This window comes from Salmo salar, chromosome 17 (assembly GCF_965601325.2).
Source record: "Salmo salar chromosome 17, fSalSal1, whole genome shotgun sequence".
NCBI classification, from domain to species: domain Eukaryota; kingdom Metazoa; phylum Chordata; class Actinopteri; order Salmoniformes; family Salmonidae; genus Salmo; species Salmo salar.
Window position 1 is genome coordinate 28,542,186 of NC_138307.1, and position 18,702 is coordinate 28,560,887.

At 44.8% G+C, this 18,702-nt stretch overlaps 1 protein-coding gene across 1 annotated transcript in view; it reads right to left on the minus strand.

Moving 5' to 3' along the window:
- Positions 1 to 3,790: 3,790 nt before the first annotated feature.
- The window catches only part of LOC106574926 (propionyl-CoA carboxylase alpha chain, mitochondrial), a 57,620-nt gene continuing 42,708 nt past the window's right edge, over positions 3,791 to 18,702 (minus strand). The window contains exons 18-21 of the mRNA XM_082963735.1: positions 16,627 to 16,779; positions 11,375 to 11,515; positions 9,111 to 9,188; positions 3,791 to 6,752 (exon numbers count right to left, since the gene is read on the minus strand). Of these exons, the coding sequence (XP_082819861.1) occupies positions 6,684 to 6,752; positions 9,111 to 9,188; positions 11,375 to 11,515; positions 16,627 to 16,779 (441 nt within the window). The 3' untranslated portion in view covers positions 3,791 to 6,683. The remainder of the gene's footprint in view (positions 6,753 to 9,110; positions 9,189 to 11,374; positions 11,516 to 16,626; positions 16,780 to 18,702) is intronic.

The window sequence follows — 18,702 nt, forward strand, 5'->3', positions numbered from 1 at the left end:
TCTGTGTGTTGTGGTCTGATGTAGCAGGAAGGATGTGTGAGGCAGAGCCATTTCTCTCCATATATAGGACTCTGCTTGGAGGGGGCTGTGATAGATGGCACTGATCTGATGTGATCTACTGTCTAGCCTGGAGCAACACTCCTGTCAGGAAGCTGCAGTCCTCAGTCAGGATAAATAGACCTTTCTAATTACTATGATGACAGGCAGGAGCACAGTTCAGTACAGTGACAGTCCCTAACACTAATACCTTCTTCCATTAGCTGTTCACAATGACAATTCAGTCTACATCCCAAATGGCACCCTATTCCCTACATGGTGCACTACTTTTGACCAGAACCCGATGGGACCTGGTCAAATCTAGTGGACTGTACAGGGAACAGGTTACTATTTGGGATGCAGCCTGAGATGAAGTTTCAATACAAAACACAAGCAGTCTCCTTCTGAAGAGCTTGAATAGTACGCCACTGACCCGAGGTTAGTTTGGAGTAGCCTAAAGTATGTGGTAACGCATTAACCGTTGAATTATTCATATTGGAATATGATTCCTTCCTGTCAACTATGAGACATGGCAGAGGCATCACAGACAGCTTTACGTCTTCCCAGAGTAATTTATATACAGCTTTACGTCTCCCCAGAGTAATTTATATACAGCTTTACGTCTCCCCAGAGTAATTTATATACAGCTTTACGTCTCCCCAGAGTAATTTATATACAGCTTTACGTCTCCCCAGAGTAATTTATATATAGCTTTACGTCTCCCCAGAGTAATTTATATACAGCTTTACGTCTCCCCAGAGTAATTTATATACAGCTTTACGTCTCCCCAGAGTAATTTATATACAGCTTTACGTCTCCCCAGAGTAATTTATATACAGCTTTACGTCTCCCCAGAGTAATTTATATATAGCTTTACGTCTCTCCCAGAGTAATTTATATACAGCTTTACGTCTCCCCAGAGTAATTTATATACAGCTTTACGTCTCCCCAGAGTAATTTATATACAGCTTTACGTCTCCCAGAGTAATTTATATACAGCTTTACGTCTCCCCAGAGTAATTTATATACAGCTTTACGTCTCCCCAGAGTAATTTATATACAGCTTTACGTCTCCCCAGAGTAATTTATATACAGCTTTACGTCTCCCCAGAGTAATTTATATATAGCTTTACGTCTCCCCAGAGTAATTTATATACAGCTTTACGTCTTCCCAGAGTAATTTATATACAGCTTTACGTCTCCCCAGAGTAATTTATATACAGCTTTACGTCTCCCCAGAGTAATTTATATACAGCTTTACGTCTCCCCAGAGTAATTTATATACAGCTTTACGTCTCCCCAGAGTAATTTATATACAGCTTTACGTCTCCCAGAGTAATTTATATACAGCTTTACGTCTCCCCAGAGTAATTTATATACAGCTTTACGTCTCCCCAGAGTAATTTATATACAGCTTTACGTCTCCCCAGAGTAATTTATATACAGCTTTACGTCTCCCCAGAGTAATTTATATACAGCTTTACGTCTCCCCAGAGTAATTTATATACAGCTTTACGTCTCCCCAGAGTAATTTATATACAGCTTTACGTCTCCCCAGAGTAATTTATATACAGCTTTACGTCTCCCCAGAGTAATTTATATACAGCTTTACGTCTCCCCAGAGTAATTTATATACAGCTTTACGTCTCCCCAGAGTAATTTATATACAGCTTTACGTCTCCCCAGAGTAATTTATATATAGCTTTACGTCTCCCCAGAGTAATTTATATACAGCTTTACGTCTCCCCAGAGTAATTTATATACAGCTTTACGTCTCCCCAGAGTAATTTATATACAGCTTTACGTCTCCCCAGAGTAATTTATATATAGCTTTACGTCTCCCCAGAGTAATTTATATATAGCTTTACGTCTCCCCAGAGTAATTTATATACAGCTTTACGTCTCCCCAGAGTAATTTATATACAGCGTTACGTCTTCCCAGAGTAATTTATATACAGCTTTACGTCTCCCCAGAGTAATTTATATACAGCTTTACGTCTCCCCAGAGTAATTTATATATAGCTTTACGTCTCCCCAGAGTAATTTATATATAGCTTTACGTCTCCCCAGAGTAATTTATATATAGCTTTACGTCTCCCCAGAGTAATTTATATATAGCTTTACGTCTCCCCAGAGTAATTTATATATAGCTTTACGTCTCCCCAGAGTAATTTATATACAGCTTTATGTCTCCCCAGAGTAATTTATATATAGCTTTACATCTCCCCAGAGTAATTTATATATAGCTTTACGTCTCCCCAGAGTAATTTATATATAGCTTTACGTCTCCCCAGAGTAATTTATATACAGCTTTACGTCTCCCCAGAGTAATTTATATACAGCTTTACGTCTCCCCAGAGTAATTTATATACAGCTTTACGTCTCCCCAGAGTAATTTATATACAGCTTTACGTCTCCCCAGAGTAATTTATATATAGCTTTACGTCTCCCCAGAGTAATTTATATATAGCTTTACGTCTCCCCAGAGTAATTTATATACAGCTTTACGTCTCCCCAGAGTAATTTATATACAGCTTTACGTCTCCCCAGAGTAATTTATATACAGCTTTACGTCTTCCCAGAGTAATTTATATATAGCTTTACGTCTCCCCAGAGTAATTTATATACAGCTTTACGTCTTCCCAGAGTAATTTATATACAGCTTTACGTCTCCCCAGAGTAATTTATATACAGCTTTACATCTTCCCAGCATAAGAAACACAAAGGTTAAATCATGATGTGTCTCTAGTAGAACACAGTGAGCCGGTTGAAATGGATTTAACTCAAAACCTGTCTCTTCTGTCAGGTCCATCCATCTTAGTACAGGTTGAAATGGATTTAACTCAAAACCTGTCTCTTCTGTCAGGTCCATCCATCTTAGTACAGGTTGAAATGGATTTAACTCAAAACCTGTCTCTTCTGTCAGGTCCATCCATCTTAGTACAGGTTGGCATCTCTATGAGAAGTGAATCCATATGATCTTTGATAACACCACCGATGGCAGTAAAAGGGTTTCATGTGTGACATGGACTGCAGCAAGTAGCCTGAGTGAAAACTGAAGAGCAGCAGAGGGTGTTGTTTGAGTGAAAACTGAAGAGCAGCAGAGGGTGTTGTTTGAGTGAAAACTGAAGAGCAGCAGAGGGTGTTGTTTGAGTGAAAACTGAAGAGCAGCAGAGGGTGTTGTTTGAGTGAAAACTGAAGAGCAGCAGAGGGTGTTGTTTGAGTGAAAACTGAAGAGCAGCAGAGGGTGTTGTTTGAGTGAAAACTGAAGAGCAGCAGAGGGTGTTGTTTGAGTGAAAACTGAAGAGCAGCAGAGGGTGTTGTTTGAGTGAAAACTGAAGAGCAGCAGAGGGTGTTGTTTGAGTGAAAACTGAAGAGTCCCTACAGTACGTCCAGCCCCTCTACCAGTCCCTACAGTATTTAAAGAGTAACTTTCAAGACAAAAAACAGGATGTTTTAGGCTTAGTTATAGTGAAACACGTCAATCCTGGTCTTCATTTTGACAGTTTGTTGCAAAAGTGATATATTCAGGTGTTTTAGTATTAAATCTAGCTCCTTGTCCCTAGTGGTTCAACCCTACCTTTGAATTGGTGATGTAGAGGCCCCCCTACGTCATCAAAGGGAGGGGTTCAGTATGAAATCCACTCCCTTCTAGATGCAGGTTGTGGAGTGTGCCAATATATTTAGCATGATGCTTCCTTGAACACTGACGTTACACAACATACAAAAGGCAGTAAAGGCACATACCCGCATATGACCAAATTCAACATTTTATCTTACCGTTTCATACACATCAATCTGGTTTACCAAGAAAAAATAACAATTATACGTGTATACAGTTGAAGTCAGAAGTTTACACACACTGAGGTTGGAGTCATTAAAACTAGTTTTTCAACCACTACACACATTTCTTATTAACCAACTATAGTTTTGGCAAGTCTGTTAGGACATCTGCATTGTGCATGACACAAGTAATTTTTCCAACAATTGTTTACAGACAGATTATTTCACTTACAATTCACTGTATCACAATTCCAGTGGGTCAGAAGTTTACATACACTAAATTGACTGTGCCTTTAAACAGCTTGGAAAATTCCACAAAATGATGTCATGGCCAAGACCTCAGAAAAAAAAATTGTAGACCTCCACAAGTCTGGTTCATCTTTGGGACCAATTTCCAAACACCTGAAGGTACCACGTTCATCTGTACAAACAATAGTACGCAAGTACAAACACCATGGGACCACACAGCCGTCATACCGCTCAGGAAGGAGACGCGTTCTGTCTCCTAGAGATGAACGTACTTTGGTGCGAAAAGTGCAAATCAATCCTAGAACTACAGCAAAGGACCTTGTAAAGATGCTGGAGGAAACAGGTACAAAAATATTTATTTCCACAGTAAAACGAGTCCTATATTGACATAACCTGAAAGGCCGCTCAGGAAGGAAGAAGCCACTGCTCCAAAACCTGCATAAAAAAGCCAGACTACGGTTTGCAACTGCACATGGGGACAAAGATTGTACTTTTCGGAGAAATGTCCTCTGGTCTGATCAAACAAAAATAGAACTGTTTGGCCATAATGAGCATTGTTATGTTTGGAGGAAAAAGGGGGAGGCTTGCAAGCCGAAGAACACCATCCCAACCGTGAAGCACGGGGCTGGCAGCATCATGTTGTGGGGGTGTTTTGCTGCAGGAGGGACTGGTGCAATTCACAAAATGGATGGCATCATGAGGGAGGAAAATTATGTGGATATATTGAAGCAACATCTTCAGACATCAGTCAGGAAGTTAAAGCTTGGTTGCAAATGGGTCTTCCAAATGGACAATGACCCCAAGCAAACTTCCAAAGTTGTGGCAAAATGGCTTAAGGACAACAAAGTCAAGGTATTGGAGTGGCCATCACAAAGCCCTGACCTCAATCCAATAGAAAATTTGTGGGCAGAACTGAAAAAGCTTGTGCGAGCAAGGAGGCCTACAAACCTGACTCAGTTACACCAGCTCTGTCAGGAGGAATGGGCCAAAATTCACCCAACTTATTGTGGGAAGCTTGTGGACGGCTACCTGAAGCGTTTGACCCAAGTTAAACAATTTAAAGGCAATGCTACCAAATACTAATTAAGTGTATGTAAACTTCTGACCCACTGGGAATGTGATGAAAGAAATAAAAGCTGAAATAAATAATTCTCTCTACTATTATTCTGACATCTCACATTCTTAAAATAAATTGGTGATCCTAACTGACCTAAAACAGGGAATTTTTACTAGGATTAAATGTCAAGAATTGTGAAAAACTGAGTTATAATGTATTTGGCTAAGGTGTATGTAAACTTCCCACTTGAACTGTATTCGTAGCTACATCCATCGTAACAAGAAATAGATGACAGTGGTCATGTTAACTTGACTGATTGGTGGTGCAGTCTGCTACAGTCGGCTCATAGTTTAATGGTTGGGAGTTCTAATCCCAACTGGGGAAGATCGATTTATTCTTCAAATCCTTTATTTCCTATATTCATCACGTGACCACACACACACTTCTAATTCTGAAAAGTGAAAGCATAGCTGTGAGAGGGGTCGCCCTGGTAGTAGTTGTAGGTTTTCATACAGTACCCAAGACCAGTCTGTGAGTTCATTTGACCATTGGAAAAAGAGATACTGCGTAAATACTGCAATGAGGTTTGGATTGAGTTGAGCCCCTTCATTTACAAGGTGATGATTTCTCTTTCCTCCCAACACAATACCGCAGTAAATATGAGTCCACGTTTCAAATATTCCCCCCCCATAAGGGATTCTAACTTACACTGCAAGTGGCAATAGATGTCAGGAAGTCAGCACATAACAACTGTGAGCTAACTTTCCAGAGCCGTATTTGCTCGCGATGCACATCATTTTATTATCAGAGCGTGCCAGTGGACTTCTGGTAAGTATACTTCAGTGAGAGAGTGTTGGGATGAGGTACAACTACATTTACCCACCCCCAAAATGAATATTTATGAGCAAGTCCCCCCATCCACTTCTCACCTGAATGCATGTTTTTCTTTACAATGTCAAGGGGTTGGACAAAGGCTGAAATTGGGGTTGAGAGATATCCTTTAAAAAGGCAAACACAACTCCAGCCAAGGGAGTAGTGTTATACTTATAACCAGGTTTCTACACTCTGATACACAAGTGTTTCATTACAGTGAAATGTGAGGCGCTAGCCTGGTCCCAGATGTCCTGGCAAGATGGCACAAACAGATCTGAGACCAGGCTAGTGAGGAAGTACATTACACATGATTAGTGGCATGTTGCTAAGTGATATATACAGTATTCATCATATTTAACAGGACAATCCTCCTTTCAGAGGCTGAAGGCACTAAAACAGGTCCACAGCGTCCATCTTGTTTTTTAGTTTTTGTGTGGAAAATTCCTAGAACGAGTGAATCCCAGAAGCCAATACTGGAGAGAGTAGCCTACTAGTACCACAGGAAGACCAAAACACCAGAACAAAACAACAAGGACAGACTGGGGAACCGTCCATCTAGTCTACTAGTATCCTGTTCATTCCTTTGTCCCAGAATTCCTTCAACCTGACTTGGAAGCCAATCCCTGGCGAGCGAGGTCAGAGGTGGGAGGGCAGAGGGCAGAGGTTAGAGGTCGTAGGTTAGATCCTACTCTAGTTGGACCAGAAGGTCTCCCTCTCCAACCGTCTCTCCTGCTTTACAGTGGACACTCTTCACCTGGGAGGGAACAACAGAAAGGTCAGTTGTCGTAGAAACTAGCCGTCTGACTGGTGATGTGTAGAAAAAAGTAATTCAGTGTGTGTGGTAATGTAGTAATGTGTGTGATAATGTAGTAGTGTGTGGTAATGTAGCGGTGTGTGTAGTAATGAGTAGTAATGTAGTAGTGTGTGTAGTAATGTAGTAGTGTGTGTAGTAATGTAGTAGTGTGTGTAGTAATGTAGTAGTGTGTGTAGTAATGTAGTAGTGTGTGTGGTAATGTAGTAGTGTGTGTAGTAATGTAGTAGTGTGTGTGTAGTAATGTAGAAGTGTGTGTGATAATGTAGTACTGTGTAATAATGTAGTGGTGTGTGTGGTAATGTAGTAGAGTGTGTAGTAATGTAGTAGTGTGTGTAGTAATGTAGTGTGTGTGGTAATGTAGTAGTGTGTAGTATATTTAGTGGTGTGTGTGTGGTAATGTAGTAGTGTGTGTGTAGTAGTGTGTGTAGTAATGTAGTAGTGTGTAGTAATGTAGTGGTGTGTGTAGTAGTGTGTGTGTAGTAATGTAGTAGTATGTGTGATAATGTAGTAGTGTGTAGTAATGTAGTGGTGTGTGTGGTAATGTAGTAGTGTGTGTGTGTAGTAGTGTGTGTGGTAATGTAGTAGTGTGTAGTGTGTGTGGTAATGTAGTAGATTGTAGTAATGTAGTAGTGTGTAGTAATGTAGTGGTGTGTGAGATAATGTAGTAGTGTGTAGTAATGTAGTGGTGTGTGTGGTAATGTAGTAGTATGTAGTAATGTAGTGGTGTGTGTGATAATGTAGTAGTGTGTAGTAATGTAGTGGTGTGTGTGGTAATGTAGTAGTGTGTGTGTAGTAGTGTGTGTAGTAATGTAGTAGTGTGTAGTAATGTAGTGGTGTGTGTTTAGTAGTGTGTGTGTAGTAATGTAGTAGTGTGTGTGATAATGTAGTAGTGTAGTGGTGTGTGTGGTAATGTAGTAGTGTGCGTGTAGTAGTGTGTGTGGTAATGTAGTATAGTGTGTAGTAATGTAGTAGTGTGTAGTAATGAAGTGGTGTGTGTGATAATGTAGTAGTGTGTAGTAATGTAGTGGTGTGTGTGGTAATGTAGTAGTGTGTAGTAATGTAGTAGTGTGTGTAGTAATGTAGTAGTGTGTGTAGTAATGTAGTAGTGTGTGGTAATGTAGTAGTGTGTAGTAATGTAGTAGTGTGTAGTAATGTAGTAGTGTGTAGTAATGTAGTGTGTGTGGTAATGTAGTAGTGTGTGGTAATGTAGTGTGTGTGGTAATGTAGTAGTTTGTAGTAATGTAGTAGTGTGTAGTAATGTAGTAGTGTGTGTGGTAATGTAGTAGTGTGTAGTAATGTAGTAGTGTGTAGTAATGTAGTAGTGTGTAGTAATGTAGTGGTGTGTGTGGTTAATGTAGTAGTGTGTAGTAATGTAGTGGTGTGTAGTAATGTAGTAGTGTGTAGTGATGTAGTGGTGTGTAGTATGTAGTAGTGTGTAGTAATGTAGTGGTTGTGTAGTAATGTAATAGTGTGTAGTAATGTAGTAGTGTGTAGTAATGTAGTAGTGTGTAGTAATGTAGTAGTGTGTAGTAATGTAGTAGTGTGTAGTAATGTAGTAGTGTGTAGTAATGTAATAGTGTGTAGTAATGTAGTAGTGTGGTGGTAATGTAGTGTGTGTGGTAATGTAGTAGTGTGTAGTAATGTAGTAGTGTGTAGTAATGTAGTAGTGTGTAGTAATGTAGTAGTGTGTAGTAATGTAGTAGTGTGTAGTAATGTAGTAGTGTGTAGTAATGTAGTAGTGTGTAGTAATGTAGTGTGTGTGGTAATGTAGTAGTGTGTAGTAATGTAGTAGTGTGTAGTAATGTAGTAGTGTGTAGTAATGTAGTAGTGTGTAGTAATGTAGTAGTGTGTAGTAATGTAGTAGTGTGTGGTAATGTAGTGTGTGTGGTAATGTAGTAATGTGTAGTAATGTAGTAGTGTGTAGTAATGTAGTAGTGTGTAGTAATGTAGTGTGTGTGGTAATGTAGTAGTGTGTAGTAATGTAGTAGTGTGTAGTAATGTAGTAGTGTGTAGTAATGTAGTAGTGTGTGGAGTAGAGGGTGGTAGTAGTGTGTGTGGTAATGTAGTAGTGTGTGGTAATGTAGTAGTGTGTAGTAATGTAGTGTGTGTGGTAATGTAGTGGTGTGTTTTATTGTTTTTATCCTTATTTAACCAGGGAAGTTCACTGAGAACACTGTAATTTACAGCAACAACCTGGGGAATAGTTACATGGGAGAGGAGGGCTGTGTAATGTAGTGTGTGTGTGGTAATGTGTTGTAGTGGAGGTTAGTGTAATGGGTGTGTGTTCATTGGTCTTACCTTGGCAGCTTTAGCAGCAATCAAGCTGTTCTGCATCTTCATGGCCTCAATCACACAGATCTCCTGGCCTTCAGCCACCTGGGGAACAACAACAACAGATCATTACAGCATACAATAATGTAGTCTATAGCAGGCATGACTCACGACAGACAGACAGACGTATGTATCAGACAGACAGACAGACAGACAGACAGACAGACAGACAGACAGACAGACAGACAGACAGACAGACAGACAGACAGACAGACAGACAGACACATTAACTGGCGCCAGATGCCACATGCAATATTGATAAACCAGCATTCCATCTCCATCATTGAGTGCTGATTCACAAGGTTAAATCATTGATGGATGAGGTGGTGAAACTAGTATCCAGCAACAACATGTATGTAACAACTAGTATCCAGCAACAACATGTATGTAACAACTAATGTCCAGCAACAACATGTATGTAACAACTAATGTCCAGCAACAACATGTAACAATTAATGTCCAGCAACAACATGTATGTAAAAACTAATGTCCAGCAACAACATGTATGTAACAACTAATGTCCAGCAACAACATGTATGTAACAACTAGTATCCAGCAACAACATGTATGTAACAACTAATGTCCAGCAACAACATGTATGTAACAACTAATGTCCAGCAACAACATGTATGTAAAAACTAATGTCCAGCAACAACATGTATGTAACAACTAATGTCCAGCAACAACATGTATGTAACAACTAATGTCCAGCAACAACATGTAACAACTAATGTCCAGCAACAACATGTATGTAACAACTAATGTCCAGCAACAACATGTAACAACTAATGTCCAGCAACAACATGCATGTAACAACTAATGTCCAGCAACAACATGCATGTAACAACTAATGTCCAGCAACAACATGCATGTAACAACTAATGTCCAGCAACAACATGTATGTAACAACTAATGTCCAGCAACAACATGTATGTAACAACTAATGTCCAGCAACAACATGTATGTAACAACTAATGTCCAGCAACAACATGTATGTAACAACTAATGTCCAGCAACAACATGTATGTAACAACTAATGTCCAGCAACAACATGTATGTAACAACTAATGTCCAGCAACAACATGTATGTAACAACTAATGTCCAGCAACAACATGTATGTAACATGCAACATGTCCTTACCACATTATCTCCAGGCATGACGCTACTGCTCTGTTCAGGATGCTCTATGTACCAGGCATGACGCTACTGCTCTGTTCAGGATGCTCTATGTACCAGGCATGACGCTACTGCTCTGTTCAGGATGCTCTATGTACCAGGCATGACGCTACTGCTCTGTTCAGGAGCTGCTCTATGTACCAGGCATGACGCTACTGCTCTGTTCAGGATGCTCTATGTACCAGGCATGACGCTACTGCTCTGTTCAGGATGCTCTATGTACCAGGCATGACGCTACTGCTCTGTTCAGGATGCTCTATGTACCAGGCATGACGCTACTGCTCTGTTCAGGATGCTCTATCGTACCAGGCATGACTGCTACTGCTCTGTTCAGGATGCTCTATGTACCAGGCATGACGCTACTGCTCTGTTCAGGATGCTCTATCGTACCAGGCATGACGTCTACTGCTCTGTTCAGGATGCTCTATGTACCAGGCATGACGCTACTGCTCTGTTCAGGATGCTCTATGTACCAGGCATGACTGCTACTGCTCTGTTCAGGATGCTCTATGTACCAGGCATGATGCTACTGCTCTGTTCAGGATGCTCTATGTACCAGGCATGATGCTACTGCTCTGTTCAGGATGCTCTATGTACCAGGCATGATGCTACTGCTCTGTTCAGGATGCTCTATGTACCAGGCATGATGCTACTGCTCTGTTCAGGATGCTCTATGTACCAGGCATGACGCTACTGCTCTGTTCAGGATGCTCTATGTACCAGGCATGATGCTACTGCTCTGTTCAGGATGCTCTATGTACCAGGCATGATGCTACTGCTCTGTTCAGGATGCTCTATGTACCAGGCATGATGCTACTGCTCTGTTCAGGATGCTCTATGTACCAGGCATGATGCTACTGCTCTGTTCAGGATGCTCTATGTACCAGGCATGATGCTACTGCTCTGTTCAGGATGCTCTATGTACCAGGCATGATGCTACTGCTCTGTTCAGGATGCTCTATGTACCAGGCATGACGCTACTGCTCTGTTCAGGATGCTCTATGTACCAGTGTCTCGGATCTATGTGGATTCTCTGTAACATGTCTGTTCTTACCACGTCTCCAGGTTTGACAGACACGGCGACCACGGAGCCAGGCATGGGAGAACGCAGGATGCTGCTGGTGTCTTCTGGAACCTTCTCAGGCATGTGAGCGCTCAGCGTGGATACCAGCTGACTGAGAACACGGACCTTAAACTGAACACACAAGAGACGGAGGTCAGGGGTCAAATCACAGTTATCAATTCATTACATATACAAGTCCACAAAGTAGACCCGTGTTGTAAAACTAATGAAAGAAAAATAAAGATGAACAACACATTTATTATTCTGAAACTCCTATTCTGTTGATGCTGTTCTCCTTGGGTCCACCGGGTGGCAGCACCCAACATCATTCGTGTCAGTCTATATCCCCGTCCCTGGCTGAGTGAATCAATACTACAGCTACTACTGCATTACAGCCAGTGGGTTCATTCATCAGGCTGTTTCATGCCAATCCTTTAATTAGCTCATTAGGCTCATTTATGTCTTACACATAGCTAACACTGAGTGGCTGGTTTCTCCCTCGTTAAGAGTTGAAACTTCATGAAGCAGCAGGCCTAATAAATATAACAGCCAACGGTCGCTTGGCGCCGGGCAACAAGGTGAGACCGGAGAGTGAGATGAGGAGGGAGGGAGAGGTACAATACATATCTGCTGGTAGATATCTGTTGTGTGGTGCAATTCAATGAGCAGCTGGATACTGAAGTTGGATAACAGCTGGATAACAAAATACCTTCCTAACTCAGTCCTTTTATACTGAACAACAATATAAATGTAACATGTCCCATGTTTCAGAAGCTGAAATAAAAGATCCCAGAACTGTTGCCAGTGTTCATTTCTTTACCATAAGCCGCCTCCAACGTCATTTTAGAGAACTTGGCAGTACATTGTACATTTTTTACTTTTGAGTAATTTAGCAGATGGTGTTATCCAGAGCGACTTACAGTGAGTGCATACATTTCCATAGTTTTTTTCTCCGTTCTGATTCTCCGTGAGAATGGAACCCACAACCCTGGGGTTGCAAGCATCATGCTCTACCTACTGAGACACAAGGATCTGTACACAATTCCTGGAAGCTGAAAATGTCCCAGGATTGTCCTGGCTTAACACTGGTCCAGGCTAGGGGGGGCATTGTCCTGGCTTAACACTGGTCCAGGCTAGGGGGGCATTGTCCTGGCTTAACACTGGTCCAGGCTAGGGGGGCATTGTCCTGGCTTAACACTGGTCTAGGCTAGGGGGAGCATTGTCCTGGCTTAACACTGGTCCAGGCTAGGGGGGCATTGTCCTGGCTTAACACTGGTCTAGGCTAGGGGGAGCATTGTCCTGGCTTAACACTGGTCTAGGCTAGGGGGGCATTGTCCTGGCTTAACACTGGTCTAGGCTAGGGGGAGCATTGTCCTGGCTTAACACTGGTCTAGGCTAGGGGGAGCATTGTCCTGGCTTAACACTGGTCCAGGCTAGGGGGGCATTGTCCTGGCTTAACACTGGTCCAGGCTAGGGGGAGCATTGTCCTGGCTTAACCCTGGTCCAGGCTAGGGGGAGCATTGTCCTGGCTTAACACTGGTCCAGGCTAGAGGGATCATTGTCCTGGCTTAACCCTGGTCCAGGCTAGAGGGATCATTGTCCTGGCTTAACACTGGTCCAGGCTAGAGGGATCATTGTCCTGGCTTAACCCTGGTCCAGGCTAGAGGGATCATTGTCCTGGCTTAACCCTGGTCCAGGCTAGGGGAGCATTGTCCTGGCTTAACCCTGGTCCAGGCTAGGGGAGCATTGTCCTGGCTTAACCCTGGTCCAGGCTAGAGGGATCATTGTCCTGGCTTAACCCTGGTCCAGGCTAGGGGAGCATTGTCCTGGCTTAACCCTGGTCCAGGCTAGAGGGATCATTGTCCTGGCTTAACCCTGGTCCAGGCTAGGGGGATCATTGTCCTGGCTTAACCCTGGTCCAGGCTAGAGGGATCATTGTCCTGGCTTAACCCTGGTCCAGGCTAGGGGGATCATTGTCCTGGCTTAACACTGGTCTAGGCTAGGGGGAGCATTGTCCTGGCTTAACACTGGTCCAGGCTAGAGGGATCATTGTCCTGGCTTAACACTGGTCCAGGCTAGGGGGAGCATTGTCCTGGCTTAACACTGGTCCAGGCTAGGGGGGGCATTGTCCTGGCTTAACACTGGTCTAGGCTAGAGGGATCATTGTCCTGGCTTAACCCTGGTCCAGGCTAGGGGGAGCATTGTCCTGGCTTAACCCTGGTCCAGGCTAGAGGGATCATTGTCCTGGCTTAACCCTGGTCCAGGCTAGAGGGATCATTGTCCTGGCTTAACCCTGGTCCAGGCTAGAGGGATCATTGTCCTGGCTTAACCCTGGTCCAGGCTAGAGGGATCATTGTCCTGGCTTAACCCTGGTCCAGGCTAGAGGGATCATTGTCCTGGCTTAACCCTGGTCCAGGCTAGGGGAGCATTGTCCTGGCTTAACCCTGGTCCAGGCTAGGGGAGCATTGTCCTGGCTTAACCCTGGTCCAGGCTAGAGGGATCATTGTCCTGGCTTAACACTGGTCCAGGCTAGGGGGATCATTGTCCTGGCTTAACCCTGGTCCAGGCTAGAGGGATCATTGTCCTGGCTTAACCCTGGTCCAGGCTAGGGGGATCATTGTCCTGGCTTAACCCTGGTCCAGGCTAGGGGGATCATTGTCCTGGCTTAACCCTGGTCCAGGCTAGGGGGATCATTGTCCTGGCTTAACCCTGGTCCAGGCTAGGGGGATCATTGTCCTGGCTTAACCCTGGTCCAGGCTAGGGGGATCATTGTCCTGGCTTAACCCTGGTCCAGGCTAGGGGGATCATTGTCCTGGCTTAACCCTGGTCCAGGCTAGGGGGATCATTGTCCTGGCTTAACCCTGGTCCAGGCTAGGGGGATCATTGTCCTGGCTTAACCCTGGTCCAGGCTAGGGGGATCATTGTCCTGGCTTAACCCTGGTCCAGGCTAGAGGGATCATTGTCCTGGTTGACTTGGTAGGTCTCAGTAACACTACTAGTAACTGACCTGTATATGAAGGTCACAGTACAATAACATTAGGAAGCCACCCAGCATGTTAATGACCGCATGCATCCTTGTTTGTTTGTTTACCTGTATTTACACACACACACACACACACACACACACACACACACACACACACACACACACACACACAAGGTCATCCTCTTCACAACACCATCATAGTGACTAAAATAACCCCTGGCCGGGATACCCCCATAGGATACCCCCATAGGATACCCCCATAGGATACCCCCATAGGATACCCCAAACAAACAGTCATTGATTCCCAAGGCCGACAATCCCTTGTAGGAAAACCAGGAGCGGGGAGGGAAACCAAGCTGGACTCGTAAATCAGGCTGTAATCCGGAGCGTCAGGAGTGTGGGGAATAGGAGCGTTGGGATGGCCTGGGGAAATGCAGGCTTCGACAGGATTTCTTCCCAGGAAACAACAGTAACTAACAGCCCTCATATTGGCCCTGCTGACTGTCACCCCAGTTCAGATACAGGTCAACCAACCAGGTTAACTAGGTGTTGTTCTGTAACCAGCTGTACTAAAGGTCTATTCAACTCCAGCCTGTTAACTAGGTGTTGTTCTGTCCAGCGACCAGCTCCCGGTGAGCGCTAGCAACCGGATGGCTGACTGCTCCCGGAGAGCTGCCAGCCCCGGTGAGCTGCTAGACTCCCAGGATGAGCTGACTAGCTCCCGGTGGCTGCTGCATACCCGGCGAGCTAGACTAGAACATACCCAGGATGAGCTAGACCAGAACATACCCAGGATGAGCTAGACTAGAACATACCCAGGATGAGCTAGACTAGAACATACCCAGGATGAGCTAGACTAGAACATACCCAGGATGAGCTAGACTAGAACATACCCAGGATGAGCTAGACTAGAACATACCCAGGATGAGCTAGACTAGAACATACCCAGGATGAGCTAGACTAGAACATACCCAGGATGAGCTAGACTAGAACATACCCAGGATGAGCTAGACTAGAACATACCCAGGATGAGCTAGACTAGAACATACCCAGGATGAGCTAGACCAGAACATACCCAGGATGAGCTAGACTAGAACATACCCAGGATGAGCTAGACCAGAACATACCCAGGATGAGCTAGACTAGAACATACCCAGGATGAGCTAGACCAGAACATACCCAGGATGAGCTAGACTAGAACATACCCAGGATGAGCTAGACTAGAACATACCCAGGGAGCTGCCAGCTCCCGGAGAGCTGCAGAACATACCCAGGATGGCAGCTAGCACCCCTGCCAGAACATACCCAGGATGAGCTAGACTAGAACATACCCTGGACGAGCTAGACTAGAACATACCCAGGATGAGCTAGACCAGAACATACCCAGGATGAGCTAGACTAGAACATACCCAGGATGAGCTAGACTAGAACATACCCAGGATGAGCTAGACCTAGAACATACCCAGGACTGAGCTAGACTCAGAACATACCCAGGATGAGCTAGACTAGAACATACCCAGGATGAGCTAGACCAGAACATACCCAGGATGAGCTAGACTAGAACATACCCAGGATGAGCTAGACTAGAACATACCCAGGATGAGCTAGACTAGAACATACCCAGGATGAGCTAGACCAGAACATACCCAGGATGAGCTAGACTAGAACATACCCAGGATGAGCTAGACTAGAACATACCCAGGATGAGCTAGACTAGAACATACCCTGGATGAGTGAGAGCTAAGGGATACAGTGGTCTTCCATGTCCTCAGGAGAGGAAGCCTGGAAGCAGCTCAGCAGGGTGATGCAGTAGGGGACAGGGCAGAGGTACTTACTGAGCCACTCATCAACCTCCTCCCAACCCCCCATGACCTAACAGACCCCCACGGCCCAGCCACAGGACCCTAAAGGAGGAAAGGGAAGTGATGTCGCCCCGTGACAAGTTCCTGTGGAGCCTGCATTCAAAGCCCCCCAGGGTGTGAGCAGCACTGAGCTGTTTATAGCTGGCTCCCTTCAAAGCCTCTGATACATAACGGATGGTCTTCTCTTCCTGACATTCTGTGTAGTGTGGGGGTCTGGGGGGTATTGGGGGTCTGGGACTAGGCTGGATGGGGATGTGTAGGCGGGGAACTGACACCGACTTGGCCCGACAGATAAGAGGAACGTTACTAAATGTGTGTACATACAGGAAAACATACACACAACCACTAAGACACACAACTCACACATTCACCAGAATGAAGGAGAGGGGACTCACCTGTGTGCCCAGGTACTGTAGAGTGATGTCTCCTCCTGCATCTCTAGACAGACACTGTAGAACCCTGGGGGTTCTGTTGATGGTGACAGGCAGCAGGGCTGAGGCCAGGTTCCACTCTCCACTAACCTCCACCTTAACTCCATCCACCTCCACCTGCCAGGGGGATCAGAGGAACAGTCATTTCATTACTACACTCTACTTATTATTCTGATACAAGCCATTTGCTTCCCATGTGGAGAGATGGCAGTTTGATATGCAGGAAGAGACAGCCTGCAGCCTGACAGCAGGAGGAGCAGCTATGTTGAACCACTTGGGAAAATAACAGCATCAAAGATAGTACTGTTGGGCAGAGGAAATACCCAGTATCCACTACTAGAGGACCAGGGAAAGACCCAGTATCCACTACTAGAGGACCAGGGAAAGACCCAGTATCCACTACTAGAGGACCAGGGAAAGACCCAGTATCCACTACTAGAGGACCAGGGAAAGACCCAGTATCCACTACTAGAGGACCAGGGAAATACCCAGTATCCACTACTAGAGGACCAGGGAAATACCCAGTATCCACTACTAGAGGAGAGGACCAGGGAAATACCCAGTATCCACTACTAGAGGACCAGGGAAAGACCCAGTATCCACTACTAGAGGACCAGGGAAAGACCCAGTATCCACTACTAGAGGAGAGGACCAGGGAAATACCCAGTATCCACTACTAGAGGACCAGGGAAAGACCCAGTATCCACTACTAGAGGACCAGGGAAAGACCCAGTATCCACTACTAGAGGACCAGGGAAAGACCCAGTATCCACTACTAGAGGACCAGGGAAATACCCAGTATCCACTACTAGAGGACCAGGGAAAGACCCAGTATCCACTACTAGAGGAGAGGACCAGGGAAATACCCAGTATCCACTACTAGAGGACCAGGGAAAGACCCAGTATCCACTACTAGAGGACCAGGGAAAGACCCAGTATCCACTACTAGAGGACCAGGGAAAGACCCAGTATCCACTACTAGAGGAGAGGACCAGGGAAATACCCAGTATCCACTACTAGAGGACCAGGGAAAGACCCAGTATCCACTACTAGAGGACCAGGGAAAGACCCAGTATCCACTACTAGAGGAGAGGACCAGGGAAATACCCAGTATCCACTACTAGAGGACCAGGGAAAGACCCAGTATCCACTACTAGAGGACCAGGGAAAGACCCAGTATCCACTACTAGAGGACCAGGGAAATACCCAGTATCCACTACTAGAGGAGCGGACCAGGGAAATACCCAGTATCCACTACTAGAGGAGAGGACCAGGGAAATACCCAGTATCCACTACTAGAGGACCAGGGAAAGACCCAGTATCCACTACTAGAGGACCAGGGAAAGACCCAGTATCCACTACTAGAGGACCAGGGAAATACCCAGTATCCACTACTAGAGGAGCGGACCAGGGAAATACCCAGTATCCACTACTAGAGGACCAGGGAAAGACCCAGTATCCACTACTAGAGGACCAGGGAAAGACCCAGTATCCACTACTAGAGGACCAGGGAAAGACCCAGTATCCACTACTAGAGGACCAGGGAAATACCCAGTATCCACTACTAGAGGACCAGGGAAAGACCCAGTATCCACTACTAGAGGACCAGGGAAATACCCAGTATCCACTACTAGAGGAGAGGACCAGGGAAATACCCAGTATCCACTACTAGAGGACCAGGGAAAGACCCAGTATCCACTACTAGAGGACCAGGGAAATACCCAGTATCCACTACTAGAGGACCAGGGAAATACCCAGTATCCACTACTAGAGGACCAGGGAAAGACCCAGTATCCACTACTAGAGGACCAGGGAAATACCCAGTATCCACTACTAGAGGACCAGGGAAATACCCAGTATCCACTACTAGAGGACCAGGGAAATACCCAGTATCCACTACTAGAGGACCAGGGAAATACCCAGTATCCACTACTAGAGGAGAGGACCAGGGAAATACCCAGTATCCACTACTAGAGGACCAGGGAAATACCCAGTATCCACTACTAGAGAAGAGGACCAGGGAAATACCCAGTATCCACT